The 21,734-nt window shown below is 49.4% G+C and overlaps 1 protein-coding gene across 17 annotated transcripts in view; it reads left to right on the forward strand.

Moving 5' to 3' along the window:
* Window positions 1–21,734, forward strand: part of SLC25A48 (solute carrier family 25 member 48) — a 251,674-nt gene that overhangs the window by 189,324 nt on the left and 40,616 nt on the right. For 6 of the 17 annotated variants that reach the window (XR_002522742.2, XR_001903790.3, XR_001903787.3 and 3 more), the window contains exons 1-2: window positions 2,723–7,849; window positions 15,372–15,415. Coding sequence is in view for 9 of the 17 variants with exons in the window: in XM_009209123.4 (XP_009207387.2) it covers window positions 7,804–7,849; window positions 15,372–15,415 (90 nt within the window). In the remaining 8 variants the exon portion in view is untranslated. Of the gene's footprint in view, window positions 1–2,718; window positions 7,850–15,371; window positions 15,416–21,734 lie in introns of those variants that run through there. The other 11 variants (XM_031666470.1, XM_031666471.1, XM_017959887.3 and 8 more) reach the window with 7 other exon arrangements.

Genomic DNA, 21,734 nt, shown 5'->3' on the forward strand with positions numbered 1-21,734 from the left:
CCCTGCCCCTGCCCTTGGGTAGAGCAGGTGAGGAAGGTGACTCTGCATGTGTCTGCCAGGCCCTACCTCCTTGGACTGTGTGGACCTGTTTTCTGGTGCTCCAGCCCCACCTCCAACCCCAGGCTCACCTGGCACATGGCTGAAGCACACTGAGATTTTGAGAGTATGTGCTCATCCCACCTACTCCGGGGCCAGACACTTAGATGCTGGTTCCTGCTTGAAACTCCTTTAGCACCAGCCACACTGGTGTGACCCACGTTCACAGCCTCTCTGTCCCATGGCGCTGGTTTTGTGTCTCCTCCCTGGGTGTGGGTTCTTTGTTTGCTTTGGCACTCACACACCTCTGACCACTGGATCCCCACTCCTCCATCCAATGGCTGCTTGTCTGGAATGCCCTCACCTGCTCACCGTGCTTCCTGAGGATGAGGACCTTGAGAAGGAGAGAGAAATCAACTGGTCACACTGAGTTACATCAAAGAAATTCTTTTTAGAAAATCTGTTTTTTACTATTTCCAAGGCACTCCTATGACTTCCCGTTGGGTTTAGGGATTTGGGGTTTGGAGTATGATGGGAGTATGAAGAAATAAAGTTGCCCTTGCCAGGAAGACTTGTTGGCTTTATTCTTGGGGTGAGGCAATTGGACTGTTCCCTTTATTTTCCAAGGGCTGGAAAACTTTTCCCGACTCCCCTTGCATTCTCCCACCTGGTGCTGCTCAGGAGGTTCCCTCTGCCTCTGCGCCCTTCTCCACTGCTCACAACTTAGCTTGTCTTTTTAGTTTAGGGCCTCATCGAGGAGCTGGCATCTGTGGGCCCTCACTGCCCCCAAAGGAACAGACAGGTTGGGAGGTATCTATGTGTATGGTACAAACTGGGGCCACTCTCTCCTTGTGCAGCCCAAGCGGGGTCTGAGCCATGTTCCCTCCTCTCTTCCCATGTGGCGTGCCATCCAGACCCAAGTAGGGCTGAGAGCCCTGCAACAGCCTGTCAGCAACCCCTTGGCGAGCTGGAGGTACCTTCCCTGCACATCAGGCTTAAGAGACCCTCTAGAGGTTTTCCATGCTGCAGAGCTCTCTTAAGGGAGTAGTTTGCAGGAAAGATTTGGTGCAAAAGAGATCCCAGATAAAGGGCTGGCTCAGCTGGAAGGGCAGTTTGCTTCTGGCCCACCTGCTGGCCTTGGCTTGGAGCTGTCCATGTGGTAACACAGACGTGAACACTCAGGACACACAGGCCATAACGATGGTGAGGTTTGACTTGCTGAGTGTGTCACCGCGTGCCAGTCATGGTGCTGAGCACTTGACATGCATTGACTCACTGAGTGTGAGTTAAGTGCAGCCTGAGTCAGGTACAGTTATCACTCCCATCTTACAGAGGAGGATGTCTGGGCACAGTGGATTAAATGGCCCAGTGAGCTCCTGCTGGGGGAGGCTGAACTGCCTGCTCTCAAGTGCTGAGGGGGATCATAGCCCTTCTGAGGAGCTGGACAGGCACAGGCTTCAACTTCCCAAGGGCAAGCCCACCAGGTCCCTGCAGAGAAAAATGCTGATTGCAAGGAGCCTGAGCCAGCCTCAGCATGGGCTATGGAGGTTTGTCCAGGTGAGATACAGCTGGCCCCAGAGATGGGCCTTTCATCCACTCGCCGAGTAGCAGCAGGACTAAGGACTGCCTCTAGCCTGTAGATGCCACTGCCCACAGAATCATGGCCCAGCCCCTTTCCTTGACATTCAGGGTCCTCAGGAGCCAGACTCCAAGCCTTCCAACTGCCCCTCCCACAGCCATGGGGGCTTTGGGTGAGCAAAACTCTTCCTGACTCCCCTTGCATTTTCTCACCTAGCACTGCTCAGGCAGTTCCCTCTGCCTCTGCGCCCTTCTCCACTGCTCACAACTTAGCTTTTCTTTTTAGTTCCAGCTCAAATGCTGCTCCTTCCCAAGACTTCTGGGTCTGCCTTCCACATTTCCTGTGGTCCTGCCTGGCCTGTATTTGAGGTCAGACCTGATGTGAGGTTTATGGGTCTCCCCCAGCCCAGCAGCTGATGTCTGATGAGTGCATGACAGAGGAGACCACCATGTGGCAGAAGATGGAGTAGGCTGTCCGCAAACACTGACTCTTCTGTCACCGTCAGCAGCCAAACTCCTCCGAGTTCCAGGAAGTTTAGCACATAGCAGGTGCTTAGCCAGGCTTTCAGATGGGACCTTGACAGCAGCAGGCAGCAGTGGCTCCTCCTACATTCCCACAGAAACCCCTTGATTCCAAACCTCTCCAACCTGGGCTATCTGGTCCCCTGACCTGCCTAGCCTTCAGTCAGGCAGACAGCAGCATTTCCTATTCTCAGACGTCCACAGAGCCAGCCTCAACCCGCAGGTTGACTCTGATGGAAAGGAACACATATGATTTTCAAGCTGGTATCAGATATCACCATGGCCCAGAATTTCAGACTTCTGTGGACCCACAGGACCCTGTCAGGGAAGAAAGGATGGAGGGCAGCCCAGGGCACTGGGATGGTATTGGGGGAAGGGATGTTTTCCCCCTGATTCAACTGTTGCAGGAGTCCTATGAATACGACACAGTTGGACAGTGTTAGTACTATCACACTGATAGTGGAGAACCTGAGGCAGAGAAGTTAGGGCATTTATGCAGAGGGGTGGGGGTGGGGGCAAGGGTCCTTGGGAAAGTCACTTCTACTTCCTGAGTCTTGGCCAGGAGGCAGCACTTTTTTTTAATAGCATGGACCCTGGAGTCAAACAGCAGGTGTGACTTCATCGTCCTCCACTGACTGCTGTGTGGCTTTAAAGAAACTGCTTGACCTCCCTGGGCCTCATTCTTCTCACCTACCCAAGGAGGACTTGCCTCAGAGAATTTAATAAGATGGTGTAAACAAAGCATGCAGCACTGGGCCAGCTCGGAGCCCTGAAGTGGAAGAAAGCCTGGGACATTCAAGGCTTCGACAGATCTACACAGGTAAAGAGACTGGGGTGTTGCCTCCCATCCAAGCACACAGCACCCAAACACCTCAGATGGGTTCTCATCAAGCCTCTCAGAGGTTTGCTCTGACACCTCAGACTCCCCTCTGAGCCTCCTGGGCCAGCATCTCCTCCATGGCCCACACAAATACTGAGTGTGGTTCTCTCCAGCCAGTGCCAGGAAAACCGGGCCAGGAAGCTATCCAGAATGGGCAACCACGCTTGTCTTCTCCGCCCGAGAGCCTCAAGTGCTGTGCATCAGCGCCCTCTCCTGGCGCACCTTGATGAGACCTCCGCAGCCAATATCTCTGTGGCCAAGAATCTCAGACTTCTGCAGACACCACCTAGGAGGGGATCATCCTTACCTTCCAAAAGATGGAGGAAGAATTAAGGCCTGGACTTTCCCAAGATGCCCAGACAGGCAGCAGCAACACTGGGACCAGAGCCCAGGCAGCCCAGCCTTCCCACCAGCTGCTTCACCCCCTCACTTCACAGCCACTTGCCTCTGTTTCTTGACTGCCAGCTTCAAGCTGAATAGGTGATGGGCCACATTGAGTCTGCACATGCTTTGCACATACCTTCTCAAAGTGCCATCAACAAAGGAAGAAATCCTGCTCTCAATGAGAAGCTCGAAAATCGTGTGCTCCTTTTCCTTCCCATCAGAGTCAGGGAGGGGGCTCAGAGCTCCTGTTGTCTGAGGCCAGTGCAGGAATGATGCAGCGGGGGCAAACGCTCAAAGAAGAAAGACAGCACAAACCTGCGGTCCCGTTTCATTAATCCTTTGAACTCAGTCCTGAGTAATTGTTGTCTGCCTGCTCTGTGGCAGAGCCCGAGAATGTCATGGTGGCAGATAGGTCAGACAGGTCTTATCTATCTTCCTGCAGCAACCAAGCATTGCACAAGGACTGAGCGGCATGGTGAGAGTTGGAAAAAGAAGCAGAGGTGCCTTGAGAGAGGGCAACGAGGTCTTGACCTCCCGTGAGGGGACTGGGGAGGCCTCCTCATGCAGAAGACGCTTCGGCATAGATCTGAAGGAGGTAGGAGTTGGCTATGAGAAGGGCAGGGAGAGGGAGCTGCAGGCAGAGGGAGTGGTCAGTGCGAAAGCTCTGTGGGGAAATGTGGCTGGTACCTTTGAGGGCCTGAAAGAAGCTGGGCTTCTGTGATGCTCCAGGAAAGGCCAGGGGGAATCCTCATACCCGGGAGTGATGTGGCCATCTCTTCAGCTCTGTCTTGTACCCAGACACCCTCCTTGTCTGCCAGCCACTGGCAGGACCTTCAGACTTTTCCCCATATCTCCCCATTTAAGGCCCAGCTGACTGAGCAGTGACTACCCACCAGGACTGTGCCAGGCTCTGCAGGTCCAGTGCAGAATGAGGCAGTACCCTATTCTCAGTGGACTCACAGTCTGGATGGGAAGACAGATTATCAACCGTTGAGTCTGACAGCAGTGATACAGATATGCTGAGAATATTCAGAAACACAGATGAGAGCTAGCAGATCCCGTGTGGCATAGGGTGATGAGGAAGGCCTTCAAGGAAGGCCTGTCAGGAGAAGCGACAGCTGAGCTGAGTCTTAAGAAGCGGGCAGGGGTCAGCCAGGGGAGAAGGAGGGAGAAAGTGTTCCCCGCAAGGGGATAGCACATGCACAGTCACACACATGCACAGAATGTGGGACATTGAGGTGAGAACTGGAAAGGTAGCCAGACCCAGTCTCACAGAGCTACACACAACACACTGGGAAACTGGAATTTATGCTCAAGATCACAGAAAGTCATCAAACATCACTAAACTGAGCAGATTCAAGATTTCAGAAACTCACTGGGACAGCAGCTGGAGGGTGGATATAGGACTGGGGCAGAGGAACCCAGGAACCCGTGTCCACTGTGATCCAGGCAGGGCAGTGGCACAGGCCTGGGCTGAGCCACATTCGGAGACACCAGTGAGGTCTGGGTGTCATTGAGGGGATAGACACTCAGGACTTTGTGGCTGGTGGGATAAGACCTTGGGAGAGAGGAATGGAGGATGGCATCCAAGGTTCTGTTTTGGATGGCCACTGGGTGGAGGTGTGTTTCTCTAAGTTGAAGAGGCACTGGAGGAGGAAGAGAGAGTTCATCGAGGGATGCGCTAAGGTGACCTGAGCCACCCAGGTAAAGATGTTGAGTGGAGGGACATCTGGAGTCAGAAGCGAGGTGTGGGGGTTATACGCTAAGAGATGGGAGGTGCGGGTGGGTGAGGGTCCAGATGGGGCCCTGAGGAATCCACACCTAAGCATAAGAAGGGGCCAAGGCAGCAGGGAAGAAGATGAGAACAGCTGGAGAAGTGGGAGGAAAGCTGGGTGAGGGCAGGAATCCGGAAGCAGAGGGGAGCAGGCGGCATGGGCAGGGCCTTCACTGCAGCAGGTCAGGCACGCACAGCTGGCCCAGGCCTTTGCTGCCCAAGTGTGGCAGGTGGACACGGGGAGGGGATTGTTGGCTTGCCTGAGAGAGTGGCTGGGGAGGTGGGAGCTGTGGAGCTCTGTAGACCAAAGGTGCAGCCAGGAGACTCCAGGTTTGGAGAGCCTTGCCTGATTGCTTCCTGGAGAACAATGGACTCTCTCTCCAGTGCTCTTACAGCCACCTCTGTGTAGCATCTCAGACGGACTGTCTCCTCTCAAACAGAGACTTTCCCAAAAGCAAGGCACCAGCACAGACTGGTGCTCAGGAAATTTCTGTGGCCTGAAAGCATCAATAAGAAATGAGGAGTGGGCCACTAGTTAACAAATGCTATCAGCATAGCCCATTTGCATGTCCCACTACAGAGGAAAGTGCTCTGAGAGGTCATCATCAGGGAAGGAACTGAGGGAGAAAGGAAATGGGGTTGCTTTCTGGCCCTAGTCACACAGGGAGTGGATTTCTCTGTGAAGTTTCTTTCTCTGTATAATGGCCAGTAGCTGCCCTGCCCTCTCCCGAGTGTAGAATGCAAATGTGAACGGCAGCACACTGCAAGTGGTGCTCTGAAGTGCAAAGGCCAGGAAGAAGGGAGGGCCTAGATCCCGGCCACAGAGCCAGCATTCGGCCTGGGCTCATAGCCCTGTAGTCTGGGATTCTCCAGGCCTGGCCACGGTTGCTGGTAAACCTAGGGTCCTCCCTGCACTTCCCTGGGTGATGCGCCCCATGGGCAGGTTTGTGGCACGTATTTGGGAATGGAGTGCAGTAATTCATTTTGGAAAGTGACCCACTCCTTCTGCTCTGCTCCAACTCATTAGCAGTTCAAGCAGCAGCTTTCTGGGCCTGGGAGGCCATCCTGGGGCTGCCAGGGACACTGCCTGCCAACTTAAGACCTCCTCAATTGGTGCTGACACAGGACTGAGGGGACAATCTGCCTGGCACCCCTTAGGTGGTCTTCCAAAGGAGTAGGTTTTGAGAATTGGCAGGCTTTCCACTTGTGGATGCATTCCAATGGTGAACTCACTAAAGGGCCACTCTTCAGAGACCTGCATTTCTCATAGCGGCCCTAGGCATATATCCCGGGCATGGCAGGGCACAGCTTGGGGTTGATGCTGACGGTAACTCTGAAGCCTCAAGACTGAGTGGGTCACCATGCACAGCAGGAAGCTGAGGTGCCGGGATGGGGTATGATGGTTCCACTCCTCCCTGGAACTTTGCAATACTTCCCCAGCCAGGCCGGCGACTCCATCCCGGGCTGTCCTCTCCAGACACAGGTCCACTCTCTGTGTGCCGGGGCAGGGGAGGGAGCAATGCTGCAGGAAGCGCCCTTCACCTCCAAGTCCCCACTTCTCAGTGGACAGGCCTTTGTAGGATCAAGCTTTGGTGGTCAGGCTGTCTTGCTTTGGAAGAAGGAGATCTAGCTGACTGTCCCTGCATATTAACCTGGATGACGAGACATGGATATGTCCAGGGGAACAACAGCAGGCCCAGCAGAGGCCCCTTCCTCCTGACCATACCCTCCACCATTCTCGTCAACGTTGGGGTGTCTTGGCTGAGACCCACAGCTGAGTCCCTGCTGGAAACTAGCGGAATGCTGGGTGGCTTCGAGTCTTCTTAGGAGGGGAGGAAAGAAACTCTCGTTGAAACAAAAGCCTCTCCACACAACAGGCCACTTCTCCAGTGAGCATGGGCCACTGGCCTGGGGCCTGGCTGAATGTAGGGTCTGACTACAGAGAGGGAGTTTGAGGTAGAGAGCACTACCTTCTGTTGGCCCAGGGCGGACAGTGTAGGCTGAGCCAGGGCCAGGCAGGGAGCTGGGCCCCTAGAGAGCTGTAGCTGAAAGTTAGACATGACCCTGAACCACCAGGTGCTTGCTCTAGACACGGGGCACTGAGTGGGACATGTCTGGGATGAACAAAAAGGCATCACTGCCCAGCGTTGGGATGGGAGAGAGTCCACCGCTGATTGGAATCAGCATTGTCAGCACAGCACAGGGAGATAGGAGCAATGCCACTAAATGCCATCTCTGGATGGGCGGCTGGCACTTTCACTTCAAAAGCGCCGAGGCTCTTAAGTTGGCAAGGAAGGGACCCGGAGAAGGGAGGACTAAGAATTTCACTTGATGACCCTTGCCTTTTTGGGTCTGGGATGAGCCGCGCGGAGCGCACCCTTAACTACCCAGAGTGCTGTGCCTTTAAGGTCCACTGGGGGCGTGATGTCAGCCGCCCTCCGGCACTTGAAGAGGTGAGCGCGGCAGCCCGCGCAGCGGGTGACTCGGGGGCTGGGTTTGGAGAAAGACCTGCGGCGTGTTGGAGACTCCGACTTTGGTGTTGCGGCGCGCTAGCGCCCGCGGGCCATGCCCCACTGACCCTAAGTGAGCACTGCCCCGGCTCCGGGAGGGCGAGACCGGAGCACCGGCCATGGGAAGCCTCCAGCTGGAAGACTTTGCGGCGGGCTGGATCGGAGGTGAGCGTGCTTACCCGGGACACCCGGTCAGAGAGAGCGAGCCTGGTGGAGTTTGCCGCAGTGCTCTGGGGAAACTTTGCGCCTCGGTGCGCGCCCATCCCGCTCCCCGTTGCGCGCGCAGCCTGCTTTGGGGAGTGCCCGGCCCCGAGATCCCCCTGGTGGTCTGGCAATTGCCAGGGCTAAATTCTAGAGCTTCACAGCGATTCGGGCTGAGCTTCTGCTTTGCTCATTAAGTTAGGAACCGTGGGACTTGATGCAGTAATGATTAAACAGCTGGTCAAAGCCCACAGCCAATGGAGGCTCCTAGCGGCGCACACACCCTTCAGTGACCTGGTGCACACCTGAATTGCGGACGTGACTCGCGGGAACTTATGTATGAGGGTGGCGCTTGGCTGCTGACTGCGGGGCGCAGGGTCGTGGGGAGCCAGGCTTCGAGATCAGGCCGGCCCTAGAGGGCGTCCGGACTGGAAGGAGCGGAGCTCTCACAGCAGGGCGCGGAGCGCCGGCTACAGGTGCTCATTGTCAGGCTGCAAGGAGCACTTAACTGCCTTCAGCCGCCGCCAGCCGTCAGCCATCGCCTACCTCCAAGGCACCTTCTCCGGGTACTCTTGGATCTACTGGTCCCTTCGCCACAGCTCCCGGAGCCACATTTTTACTGGGCCTGGGATGGGTTGCCTGGGCGAAAGTTGCATTCATTTCCTTGCTTCTCCATTTTTCTTTCCAATAGGTCTATCCCTCTTTTCTCAGCTATTAGGAAAGGGGGAAGTTTGAGGGACTTTGCTAATTGTAATAAAATCAAATAAAAAGTCTTTCTTTTGACCCATCTAGAAGGGTTATCCTAAAAGGGATGTTGGCAAATGTAGCCCCTCACCAAAGGGGGGAAAAAAGATAATAAGATGAAAAGAAAAACCAGATTGGATCCTAACTCCTCCCCTCCTACCTAGCAGGAGACCACCTCTCTACCCCCACCGGTGGCTGCAGAGCCCTGCTTCACACCTTCCTGAGCAGAGGTGGCTCCTTTCACATTGAGTAAGTCTGCTGGCATAGATGCCCTTGGGTGGGGCTGAGACCCGCCTCTCCTAACTGTCCCAGCCAGGGGGCTGCGGTCCCCTGGCATATCCAGGCCCTTTTTGACCGGACATTATTCCACCATTCAGCGGGGCAGGCAGAGAGTGGAGACACTTCTGTGGGCTGCCCCTTAAATAAGCAGACTACCTTCAGTAGGGATGCAAATGGCTTGGTTTGAGAAATGCCCTGGAAGGTAGGGCTGAGTCAGGGTAGTTCCAAGACTCTGATACCCCTCCCCACCCCCAAACGTGATAACACGCGAACCCTCCCCAACTCACAGCAAGTAGGGGATTTTTGTGCGTTATTCTGGTATTGTCCTTACTTTGGTGATGTTATTGAAAGTAATGGCAAAAATCGCAATTACTTTTGCACCAAACTAATAACATGCTTTTTTTTTTTGGCTTCCATAAAATGATGATAAGTGTTTACTACACTTGAATACTTACTAGCTAGGTGCCAGGTATTGTTTAAGTGCTATATGTATTCTTTTAAAATAATTTTATCAAGGTTTATTGTACATATTATAAAATTCACCCATTTCAAATATACAATTCAATGCCTTTTAGTAATTTTACAGTGGTGCAGCCATCACCAAAAATTTGTTTTAGAACGTTTTCATCCCCCAGTAAGATCCCTCATTTGAAGTTGAATGCTGTTCCCTCTCCTTAATCTCCTTGCTATACATTTGCCTTTCCTGGATATGTTATGTCACTTGAATCTTGCAATATGTGATCTCTTATGTCAGTTTATATATAGTTCTTTAGTTATTATAACAACCCCAAAGAGGCAGGTACCATTGCATCTTTATTTTACAGATGAGGAAATTGAGATACAGAGAAATTCACTGACTTACCTAAGACCATGCATCTAGCATTGGTGCTAAGATTCCAACCCAGGCTGCCTGGCACCAGAATCTGCCATCTTAATTTCATCTTAACTCTTTCCAAACAAACTTACATAACAAAATGTTGCCCTTTTTTTAAATATTACCCCCACACACATACACATTTTGTGTGAGATTTTACTGGTTTGTGAAGTGCAAAGGTCTGGAAACCACTGACCTCATAATTCCATTTTTAAAATCTCAAATCCCCTGCTTTCAAATGGGTGGCAGGGAGATGTTGGCTCAAGGCTGGATCTAAGCCTGCTCTGAGCTGAAGGATGTGTGCACTCACTATGGAGGAAGCCATGGAGCCTGGGACCAGCGCTCCTCCCCCCACTACTGGGAAGGGTCAATTACTGCTATCACCTCTCTGCCTCTGCCCAGTTTAGTAGGTCGCAGGGCATGAGAGGGGACAGGTGGTTTTGGACCCAGGGACTCATTGTTCTGGGATTAGCTGGTTTCTTTGTCCCTAAAAATATCTAATAGTCCAGGAGCCCTTAGCTACCTTACCTGGTTAAATCACCTCTACTAATGCAGATATTTCCTTCTTCATCAGTGTGCTTGGCAATTTGTCTTTGAAGAACAGTTTCCCTTTCAATTTCAGTCACCAACTGCTACAACAAGGCTGATATGGTTTAGCTATTTCCCCACCCAAATGTCATCTTGAATTGTAGCTCCCATAATTCCATGTGTCACGGGAGGGACCCCTGTGGGAGGTAATTGAATCATGGATATAGGCTTTCCCATGCTGTTCTCATGCTAGTGGATAAGTCTCATGAGATCCAATGGCTTTATAAAGGGAAGTTCCCTACACAAGCTCTCTTTTTGCCTGACACCATGTAAGATGTGACTTTGCTCCTCTTTAATCTTCTACCATTATTGTGTGGCCTCTCCAGCCATGTAGAACTGTGAGTCAATTAAACCTCTTTCCTTTATAATTTACCCAGTCTCAGTAATGTCTTTATTAGCAGAATGAGAATGGACTAATACAGTAAGTTGGTACCAGTAGAGTGGGGCGTTACTGTAAAGATACCGGAAAATGTGGAAGCAACTTTGAAACTGGGTAACAGGCAGATGTTGGAACAGTTTGAAGGGCTCAGAAGAAGACAGAAAAATGTGGAAAAGTTTGGAACTTCCTGGAGACTTGTTGAATGGTTTTAACCAAAATGCTGATAGTGATATGGGTAATGAAGTCCTGGTTAAGATGGTCTCAGATGGAGATGAGGAACTTGTTGGAAACTAGAATAAAGGTGACTCTTACTATGTTTTCGCAAAGAGACTGGTGGCATTTTGCCCCTGCCTTAGAGATCTGTAGAACTTTGAACTTGAGAGAGATGATTTAGGGTATCTGGTGGAAGAAATTACTAAGCAGCAAGGCATTCAAGAGGTGATTGCTAAAAGCATTCAATTTTATGTATTCACAAAGATATGGTTTGGAATTGGAACTTATGTTTAAAAGGGAAGCAGATCATAAAAGCTGGGAAAATTTGCAGCCTAATTATGCAATAGAAAATAAGAACCCATTTTCTGGGGAGAAATTCAAGCCTGCTGCAGAAATTTGCATAAATAACAAGGAAATAAATGTTAATCACCAAGACAGTGGGGTAAATATCTCCAGGACCTGTCAGAGACCTTGGCGACAGGCCCTCCCATCACAGACCCAGAGGCCTAGGAGGAAAAAATTGTTTCCTGGGCTGGGCCCAGGGCCCCCCTGCTCTGTGCAACCTAGGGACTTGGTGCTCTGTGTCCCAGGCAATCCAGCCATGGCTAAAAGGGGCCAATGTACAGCTTGGGCTGTGGCTTTAGAGGATGCAAGCCCCAAGCCTTGGCAGCTTACACATGGTATTGAGCCTGCGTGTGGATAGAAGTCAAGAATTGAGCTTTGGGAACCTCCACTAGATTTCAGAGGATGTGTGAAAATGCCTTGATGTCCAGGCAGAAGTTTGCTGCAGTTTGCTGCAGGGGTGGGGCCCTTATGGAGAACCTCTGCTAGGGCAGTGTGTATGGGAAATGTGGGGTGGGAGCCCCACACAGAGTCCCCACTGGGGCAATGCATAGTAGAGCTGTGAGAAGACAGCCGCAATCCTCCAGACCCCAGAATGGTAGATCCACTGACAGCTTGCACCATGCACCTGGAAAAGCCACAGGAACTCATTGCCAGCCTCATGGGCATTATAATTTTTTATAAAATTATTTTTTAAAAAAGAAACCCCATTTCCTTCCTCCCTCAGTTCCTTCACCGGTGGTACCTCTCAGAGCACTTTCCTCTGCAGCAGGGCATGCAGATCAGCTATGTTGATAGCATTTGCTAACTCGTGGGTGACGCTCATGCCAGCAGCTGGGAGGAAGGCTGTACCCTGCAAAACCACAGGATGGAGCTGCCCAAGACCATGGGAACTCACCTCTTGCATTAGCATGACCTGGATATGAAACATGGAGACAAAGGAGATCATTTCAGAGCTTTAAGATTTGGTTGCCCCATTGGATTTTGGACTTGCATGGAGCCTGTAGCCCCTTTGTTTTGGCCAATTTTTCCCATTTGGAACAGGTGTATTTACCCAATGCCTGTGCCCCCATTGTTTCTAGAAAGTAACTTTCTAGAAACTTGCTTTTGATTTTACAGGCTCAGAGTAACTTGCTTTTGATTTTACAGGCTCAAAGTAACTTGCTTTTGATTTTACAGGCTCATAAGTGGAAGGGACTTGCCTTGTCTGATGAGACTTTGGACTGTAGACTTTTGAGTTAATGCTGAAATGAGTTAAGACTTTGGGAGGCCATTGAGAAAGCATGATTGGTTTTGAAATGTGAGGACATGAGATTTGGGAGGGGCCAGTAGTGGAATAATGTAGTTTGGCTGTGTCCTCACCCAAATCTCATCTTGAATTGTAGCTCCCGTAATGTGTCATGGATGAGACCCATGTATCATGGGAAAGACTGAGTGGGAGGTAATTGAATCATGGGGGCGAGTTTTCCTGTGCTGTTCTTATGGTAGTGAATGAGTCTCATGAGACCTGATGGCTTTATAAAGGGGTGTTCCCCAAGCTCTCTTTTTGCCTGCTACCATATAAGACATGACCTGCTCCTCCTTCACCTTCCACCATGATTGTGTGGCCTCCCCAGCCATGTGGAGCTGTAAGTTGATTAAACCTCTTTCCTTTATAAATTACCCAGGCTTGTATATGTCTTTGATAGTAGCATGAGAACAAACTAATACAAAGGGCTTCTTAATCTAAGTGGCCTTGGGGCAGCCTTGGTTCTCTTCAAATTGTACAAGTCTTGTGAGTGTGTGTGTGTGTAGGTATTTTTTCTGTGAAAAGATACAGTGTATTCCAATGGGTCTTCTTTTAAAAAAATTCTATGGTGACATTACTCACATTTGAGCATCCTGTAGGTGTCAGGCTCTCTGCTAGGTATTTTATGTGCATTACTGAATTTCATTCTTACCATGGAAGCAGGAGATAGGTGCTGTTATTATTCCCACTCTATGCATGCTAAAAGTGAGACATAGAGAAGTTAAGTAACCTGCAGGAACTGAAAGTTTTCAGGTCTTTTCTTTACACATATCCTGCCACACTTTTTGAGCTGAAATTCATATAATAGAAAATTAACCATTTGAAAGTGTATAATTCAGTGGCATTTATTACATTCACAACACTGTGCAGCCATCACTTCTATCGAGTTCCAAAACATTTTTCTCGTGACCAAAGAAGATGCTGTACCCTTCAAGAATCACTCCCATTTCCACCTCTTCCCAGTCCTGGCAACCACTAATTTACTTTCTGTCTTTATGGATTTACCTATTCTGGATAATTCATATAGGTAGAGTCATACAATACCTTGCCTTTTATGTCTGGCCTTTTACATTTAGCATAATGTTTTGGAGGTGCCTCTATGCTATAGCATGCATCAATAGTTTGTTTCTTTTTATTGCCAAACAGTATTCCTCTGTATAAATATCCCACATTTTCTTTATTCATACACCAGTTGATGGGCAATTGGATTATTTCCACCTTTTGGCTATTGTGAACAATGTTGCCATGATGTGTGTGTACTTGTACTTGTCTGAGTATCTGTTTTCTGTTATTGGGTATATATGTAGGAATTGAATTGTTGGGTTAGGTTGTAGCTCTATGTTTAGCTTTTTTGAGGAATTACCAAACTGTTTCCACCATGGCTGCACCATTTTGCATTTCTACAAGCAACGTACAAGAGTTCCAGTTTCTGTACATCCTTGCCAACAGTTCTTTTCCACTTTTTTTCAATTATAGCTATCCTAGTGCGTGTGAAGAGGACTCTCATTGTGGTTTTAATTTGCATTTCCCAAATGACTACAGATGTTGAGCCTCTGTTCATGTGCCTGTTGGTCATCTGTATATCATCTTTGGAGAAATGTGTGTGCAAGTCCTTTGCCTATTAAAATTATTCAGTTGTAAGAGTTATTTCTATATATGGACACTGAATTCTTATCAAATATGTGATTTCCACACATTTTCTCCCATTCTATAGGATGTCTTCACTTTTGTGTGCAAAAGTTTTCAATTTTTATGAATGTTATTATTTCTTGTGTTGTGTAGGAGAGTTAGAGATAACCTCTGACCCCCTGTTTAGCTCCTACTGGTCTCTTCACCTGAATATAAAAACAAAATTGACACGAGGCTGATTAACAAGAGAAAAATAATACAGATTTTATTAGTTTCTCACGACATAGGGATCTTCCCAAGAGAGTGAAGTCAGGAGAAGTGGCCAACACAAGATCTTTTCATACTTTTTAAACAAAGAGTGATCAATGTGAGAAGAAATGACAGGACAAAGAAAATCTGGCTAGGGTGGTGGAATTTTGCTAGAGGAGTCACTAGAAATATGGGTGGGGGGTATAAAACAGGTGGAATATAAGGATTGCTTCATTAAGTATGAATTCAGGGCCACTGCACCCTTCAATTCCGAATCCCGGCTAGTAAGAGCTATTTTCTTACCCTGGTATGGAGAGGGTACCCCTCCCAGAGGAATCTTTATTGCTTGCTGCATGCAGGAAGAGGCAGGTCAGTTCACCCTTTCAGAAATTATGATTTCTCAATGTTTTCAACTTGAAATAATCAATGTACCCATCTGCTATATTTTGGTGTGGTATGTCCTTCACTCCTTCAGTTGGTCATACACTTGCTATCATATCTAAGAGTCCATTGCAAATCACAGGTCAAGATTTTTTTCTGTGTTTTAGTTTAAGAATCTTATAGCTTTGCTCTCCCATTTAGATCTTTGATCTATTTTGAGTTAATTTTGTGTATGGTATGAGGTAGGGTGTCTATCTCCACTCTTTCACTCTTTTGCCTGTGAATATCTACTTGTTCCAGTCCCTTTGCCTCCCTTTTATGGAGTGATTACTTGTTTTACTCTATTTTCTCTGCCTTCCTTGGTGCATGGGCCAGTGCCTAAAACATTGGAGCCCACCCACTCCCCCTACCCCAGCAACTGACCATTGACTGACTGAGTGACTGTTTTGTCCCAAGAGCTGGCTGGTACAAGCCAGGAGTCCAAGGGCTGAGTTACCAGGCATTCTTTTTTGATCCACAGGTGCAGCCAGTGTCATTGTCGGCCACCCTCTGGACACGGTCAAGGTACAGTAGCCATGTTTCTCATTACCTCTTAAAAAGAGGCATGGAGCTGACCTGCCTCTGGGACTATGCCTGCTGTTTCTGATCTCCCAGAGAGTCTTCTGCCCAGGGCAGACTCTGTTGCCAGCCCGGGGGAGTGGGGTGCCAGGAGGTCTGGTTTAGACTCAAAACACTCAGAGGTCCAGGTAGAACTTGAGAACTAGATTGGAGATGGGAACCCATCATTACCTGATGAATGAAGCACATAGGTGTGAGGATTCTGGAGCTGGTGGGGCCTTCCTGGCATTGGGATTATCCAAGCCCCTTGTTCTGGGATGTTCCCTAGAAAGGGCAAGGGGCTCATCTCAGATCATACAACAAGTTAAAAACTGAGGTGTGAGATGCTGCAAAGGAGCAATCTTTCACCCCATCCCCACCCCTGCACCAGTCCCCAGTGGTAAGCAGAACTTAGAGCTATGCTCTGGGAATGGAGCCATAAATTGTGCCTCCTCACTGCTGACTGGCTTCCAGATCCGTTTCTAAAGCTCTGCCTGGATTGTGCACAGAGAGTAGCCTCACAGGCCCTTTTCAAATGGCTGCTGCAATGTCCTTTCTCCCCATCTTGCTCCCTGTATGAAAATGGACCGTCTCCTAGGTCAGGGTCTATGTTCACCCTCTTCTTGATGGGAAGATCAGTCTACCTGTTTTAAATATTTGAAGAAACACTTTAAGTAGTAAAAGGGGGCATTTAGGCTCCCCAGGGGATGTCCCAATGCAGGGGGATGGCAGGCAGGACCCAGTGCTGGGAGATGGGCACACAAAGTGGTGAGTGAAGCAGGCTTAGTCGACCCTCCTGGAATGGTATAATCTTCCCATTTTATACAGGAGGAGAGTAAAGTGCAGAGTTCAGGATCCTGCCCCAGATCTCAGAGCAGGGCATTGTAGTGCTGGATTCAAAGCTCCAAAGTAAACTTTACTTCCAGGCTGACCTGGGCTTTGAGGACTTAGGAGTGAGGGAGGCAGGCAAGGAGACAGATATTTTTAGGACACTGGTGGACAATAATTATGGAACACAACAGATGCACAAAGCATTTATGGACAGTGGTAGGTGCTAGGGGGACACACTAGGTGATGGCAAAGACAGTGACGAGAGCCTTCTCTAGTTTGAAGAGTCAGGGATGGCCTCTCTGCCAGGGAGGCAGCTAAGATGAGACTCAAATGTTACAAAGAGCCAGACGTGCAGAACGGGGGTCAGAGTGCTACTCACAGAGGGACAAGCTAGTGCAGAGGCCCAAGGGTGGGAACAGGCTGTGATGTACATTCTCCAGGAAAACAAAGAAGGCCAGTGTGTGTATCGTGCACATAGTGAGCTGAGCAAGTGGTGTGGTGCAGGTGCTGGGAGAGGCCCAGGGAGAATGGGATTGCAGAGTGTGCTAGGGGCCTTGCTGCCTGCCTCCTGCCAGCCCTGCACACCCAGGCCCTGGATCTCAGAGCCCACCAAGGAGGGCTGTGCAGCAAGTTCATGTCTAAAATGAACTTACTAGCCTATCAAGGCTGAGCCATGGCTGCCCAGAGTTAGGGCCCATGTCTGGACTCCCCAGGGCTGTCCAGAGCCAAGTCAGGTCCTCAGAAACCTTTCCTACCTCTGTGGTAGCTGCCCACTGAGCCCTCTACCCTCCACGAGAGCTGGCTGGTTACCTTGCCCAGGCCTGGCTTCCCTAGCCTGTGGCCTCTGATTCTCTCCTGTTCAGAATGCAGCTCAGCACAGAGCTGGGCACAGCCTCCCTGGATAAGCACCTGCTGAATGAGTGGCCATCTTGGACCCCAGCCAAGTTCAAGCTGCCTGCTGCATACCTCTCCAGGGCTGGGCCTTGGGGAGACTTGGAGGACTCAGATGCACTCCCTAATGTCTCCATGAGAGTGCTGGTTGTTCCTGGCGATTCTCACCCTCCCAAACTCACCTCAGTCATTCCCAGTCTGTCTCCTCCAGGGATCATTCAACAAACCAATTCACAAGAATGGGTCAGTGGGGAGGCAGCATGGCCAAGCCGGAAAGCATGGGCTTTGGAACCACACAGGCTCTAGGTGTGAATCCTGTGTTTGCCATTTCCTGCTTGTATAGCCTTCTGTTAAACACGATACGAATCCTTGGCTTACAGGGTCAGTATAAGATTATAAGCATTGTTTCTGGTACTCAGTAGGGATTCAAAATTGGTAGTTGCTATTTTTGTCAATATCATTCAATATATGTTAAGTTTTGCTCAGTTACCACATCATGTGACAATGTCCGGGAAGATTTTCACCAAAGTTGGAGAATGTGTTTTCAATTCTCTGATTTAAATGGTATTTACAAATTTCTCTTTGGCGGGCAGTGGGACACCTCAAAAGATGAACAAGCATTCTCCAGGTGGCATGCTCAGTCACTGACCATGGAACTGCCTGCCACAGGCCCAGCATCTCGGCAAGGAAAAGGGCTGTTGTTTCTCTAAAACCCAGGCTGACTTAATATAAGTTGGTAACAAGTCACTGTTGGGTGTGAGAGATTTAATGATAAAAATTTGAGGGTATGGATTAGTTTCTTTGGGCTGCTGTAACAAACAACCACAAACTGGGTGGCTTAAAACAGTAGAAATTTATTTCCTCACAAGTCAGGAAACAGGAAGTTCAAAACCAAGGTGTTGGTGCCTTCTGGAGGCTCTGAGGGAGAACCTGCCACATGGTCCTCTACCAGCTTCCAGTGCCTGCTGCAGTGCTCGGCACTCCTTGGGCAGTGACTCCGTAACTCTAGGCCCTGCCTGTCTTCATATAGCCTCCCCTCTGAGTCTCTGTGTGTCAGATCTCCCCGTCCTTCCTAAGGACACTAGCCATTGGATTTAGCACAATTTACAGGAGTGGAGCTCCCTGGCCACAGTTGCCTGAAAAGGCAGTCTCTCCCTTCTCTGCACTCTGCCCTGAAGCTCTGGAGGGAAGCCCTCCTGAGACATGACATCCAGTCTTTGTTCGGCCTGAGTGCCCCTGTTGCACTCCAGAACACCTTCTTTCCTTCCTTCTGGCTGATGTTTTCTCAACAGACCCTGCCCACCAAGAAAGGGCCAGGCAAGTCTGAATAACTAGAAATCCAATCCTGGCCTTATCACCTACTCTCCAGTGACCTGGGCATAGCACTTAACCTTCCTGAGCCTTGGTTTCGTTGTCTGTAAAGTGGGCAAGTAGCACTTCCCTGGTGGGGCTGTCGTGAAGATTGTTCACGGAGGTATTGAGGATACAGCAATGAGCGAGATGATGCTACTATCATGAATAGACAACCTAGGGCGCAGGGAGGCAGACAGTCACTTTTCTGGGGTCCCAGAACTCACCCAGCTACAAGGCCTGTGCTGCTGACCCAGTGAAAGACTTCTTCCTGTGCCCTTGGCTACATGGTCTTAGGCTGAGGAGGCCCGGCTGGTACCTATGTCTGATGCAGCGTGACTAGGTTTTCTAGTCAGGGCTTGGCTGCCTCTAGACCAGGAGTCCCCGACTCCCATACCACACCAGTACCAGTCTGTGGCCTGTTAGGAACTGGGCCGCACAGCAGGAGGTGAGCAGTGGGCAAGCGAGCATTACTGCCTGAGCTCTGCCTCCTATCAGATCAGTGGCAGCGTTAGATTCTCAGAGGAGCACAAACCCTATTATGAACTGCGCATGTGAGGGATCTAGGTTGCCTGCTCTTTATGAGAATCTAATGCCTGATGATCTGATGGTTTCACCTCGAAACCATCACCCCACCCTGGTCTGTGGAAAAATTGTCTTCCACAAAACTGGGCCCTGGTGCCAAAAAGGTTGGGGACCACTCCTGTAGACCATTGGGACTGGACTGCAATGGACAGGCTTTGGGGTGGGGGATGTCTGCCTCCTTCTCATGAACATCCCACTGGGGGTTCTTGTTTTGCTTCAGCATGCTCCCCGCCATTACAGGCTGCCCCCTCACTACCCAGTCCAGTCTGGGGCATGCATGTTGGCCCAGGACAGTCAGGGCATGGCCTGCTCTGCCAGACCAGGCGCAGGCCAGGCAGTGACTCAACTCTAAGCACTGAGGCTCCAGCCACCTCACCTCCTGACACCAAGCACTCATCCTCTTCTCCTTGGGTTTTCAGCTGTGGGGTGTTGAGAGCTTCCAATGGGAGGGACACCATGAACTGGAGTAGCATGAGATTCATAGCACCCCTGACATGAAGCTCATAGTTTTCAGCTAAATATTGCATGAAGGGCCATGATCTTCAAGATGTATCCACTGCATTCACAGAATCCAGGGCCCCCATTCTCTATAAGGACCAAAGAAAGTGTCAGAGACCTGAGAAAACAGTATATAAGAAGAAAAGTACACAATCAAAATTAATGCTGCACTAAATATTTACAAAATATAACCTCATGTTAAATAGTCAAATGCAACTCAGCTTTCATGGAGGTCTATGTGGATGAAATTAATATGGGATGTACATTAAATATATACAATTATACTTAATTTTGTCTTACTTGATACAATAGGAGCAGGTTTGCCAAAGTGAAAGAGTCCAAATCTAAGCAAGTCTTAAAATTGATTCTGCATAACCAGGAGAGATGAGAAAGATAATGGCAAGACCATCCATTCTGTAGGCCCAAAATGAGGGCTCTGGACACCTCAGATTTGGAGATATTTTCCCTAATAACTAAAAGCACTGAGGCTGGGCTAGGGAACCAAGCTCTCTTCTCTCTTGTTTTTCATAGGTGTTCACTGAGTACGTATTATATACCTAACACTATGTATAGGTCAGAGAACCCAGGGCAGTCACACCTGGTTAAGAGCTTGGACTGGACTTGTTTTGGTCTCAGTAGGCTACAGGTTGGTGGAAATAGCAGCCTCTGGGGTCCTGTGGAGTGAAAGGCCTTGGGGATGAACTAAATGAGGGGGCCAGGTTCCTGGGGAAACCATGTGAGTCAGTGTGGTTGACTGAATGATGGTCCCCAGACATGCCTGTGTCCTCATCCGTGGAACCTGTGAATGTCATCTTACACGGCAAAAGAAAACTTTGCAGGTATGATTATGTTAAGGATCTTGAGATGGGAGGATGACCCTGGATTATCGGGGAGGTTCTTAAATGTAATTACAAGTGTCCTTATAAGAGGGAGGTGGAGGGAGATTTAGATTTCTTCCTATAGAAGAGGAAGAAAACAATGTGATAACAGAAGCAGGGAGAGAAGAGGAGCCATGATGCTGGGGCTCTGGGAAAGGGGGTGAACCCCAAAAGCTGGGAGAGACAAGAAAACAGATTCTCCTCAAGAGTCTCCCGAGAGAGTGCTGCCCTGCCAGCACCCTGATCTTAGCCCACTGAGACCCATTTCAGATTTCTGGTCTTAGAACTGTAATAGAATGCATTCATGCGGTTTTAAGCCATGAAGTTTGGAGTAATTTGTTACAGCAGCAACAGGAAACTAATGTAAGGAGTCAGTTGTGTTCATCTGTAAGATGGGACCAGTATCAGTGCCTTAGAGCATCTGTGGGATTTAATGAGGTCAGTTTTATATTCGGTTGTGTTCATCTGTAAGACAGGACCAGTATCCATGCCTTACAGCATCTGTGGGATTTAATGAGGTCAGTTTTATATGATGGTCAGTATGCAGTTGGTGCAATTAAATGACTTCTCCTGCTACCACTGGGGGCCCTAGAGACTTGGGCTTTGCTGCTGGCCTCAGTGCCAGCCTACCCGAGTGGTCAGCATGCCTGACAGACCTTTGTTCCATGGCTTTGAAATTATTCTGTGATCTAGGTTTGGCTCTCAGGTTGAGTTCCTTCATGTATTATTGGCTTGAGTGACTCAACCACTCAATTTTCTTAGCAGGAACTTGATTACTTGTTGCAGTGGGTGGGTGGTAGTCAAACATCCTGTGGATTCACTTTCCAGGGACAGCCGTGGGAGAGTGTTGGACATCATGACAGCCTTACATGGGGCACAGGGAGAGACCTGCACCCCTCCAGCACCTCCTAAGTTACCACCTGGCCCAAGTCATTGTCCTGGTTGTGGACATCCCACTCCGAGATAGGCCTCTGTGGTTCTGCTCAACAAGAAGACCTTGAAGGCCCAGTTCTCATCTTGTTGCATCTTCCAGGGAGTCTCCCCCACCCAATTTAAAATTACCTTTTCCTTGTTATCAACCAGCTCTTCTTATCCTTGGTTTATTTTCCTCTATAGTACTTGTCTCCATCTAAAATATATATTTACTTGGAAATTACTTTTTATTGACCATCTTTTCTGACTCCACCAGATTGTAAGTTCCATGAGGGCAGACTCTGGTTTCTTTACTGCTGAATTCCCTGAGATTGGAATAG

The sequence above is a fragment of the Papio anubis genome, chromosome 5, assembly GCF_008728515.1.
Source record: "Papio anubis isolate 15944 chromosome 5, Panubis1.0, whole genome shotgun sequence".
Lineage (NCBI taxonomy): Eukaryota > Metazoa > Chordata > Mammalia > Primates > Cercopithecidae > Papio > Papio anubis.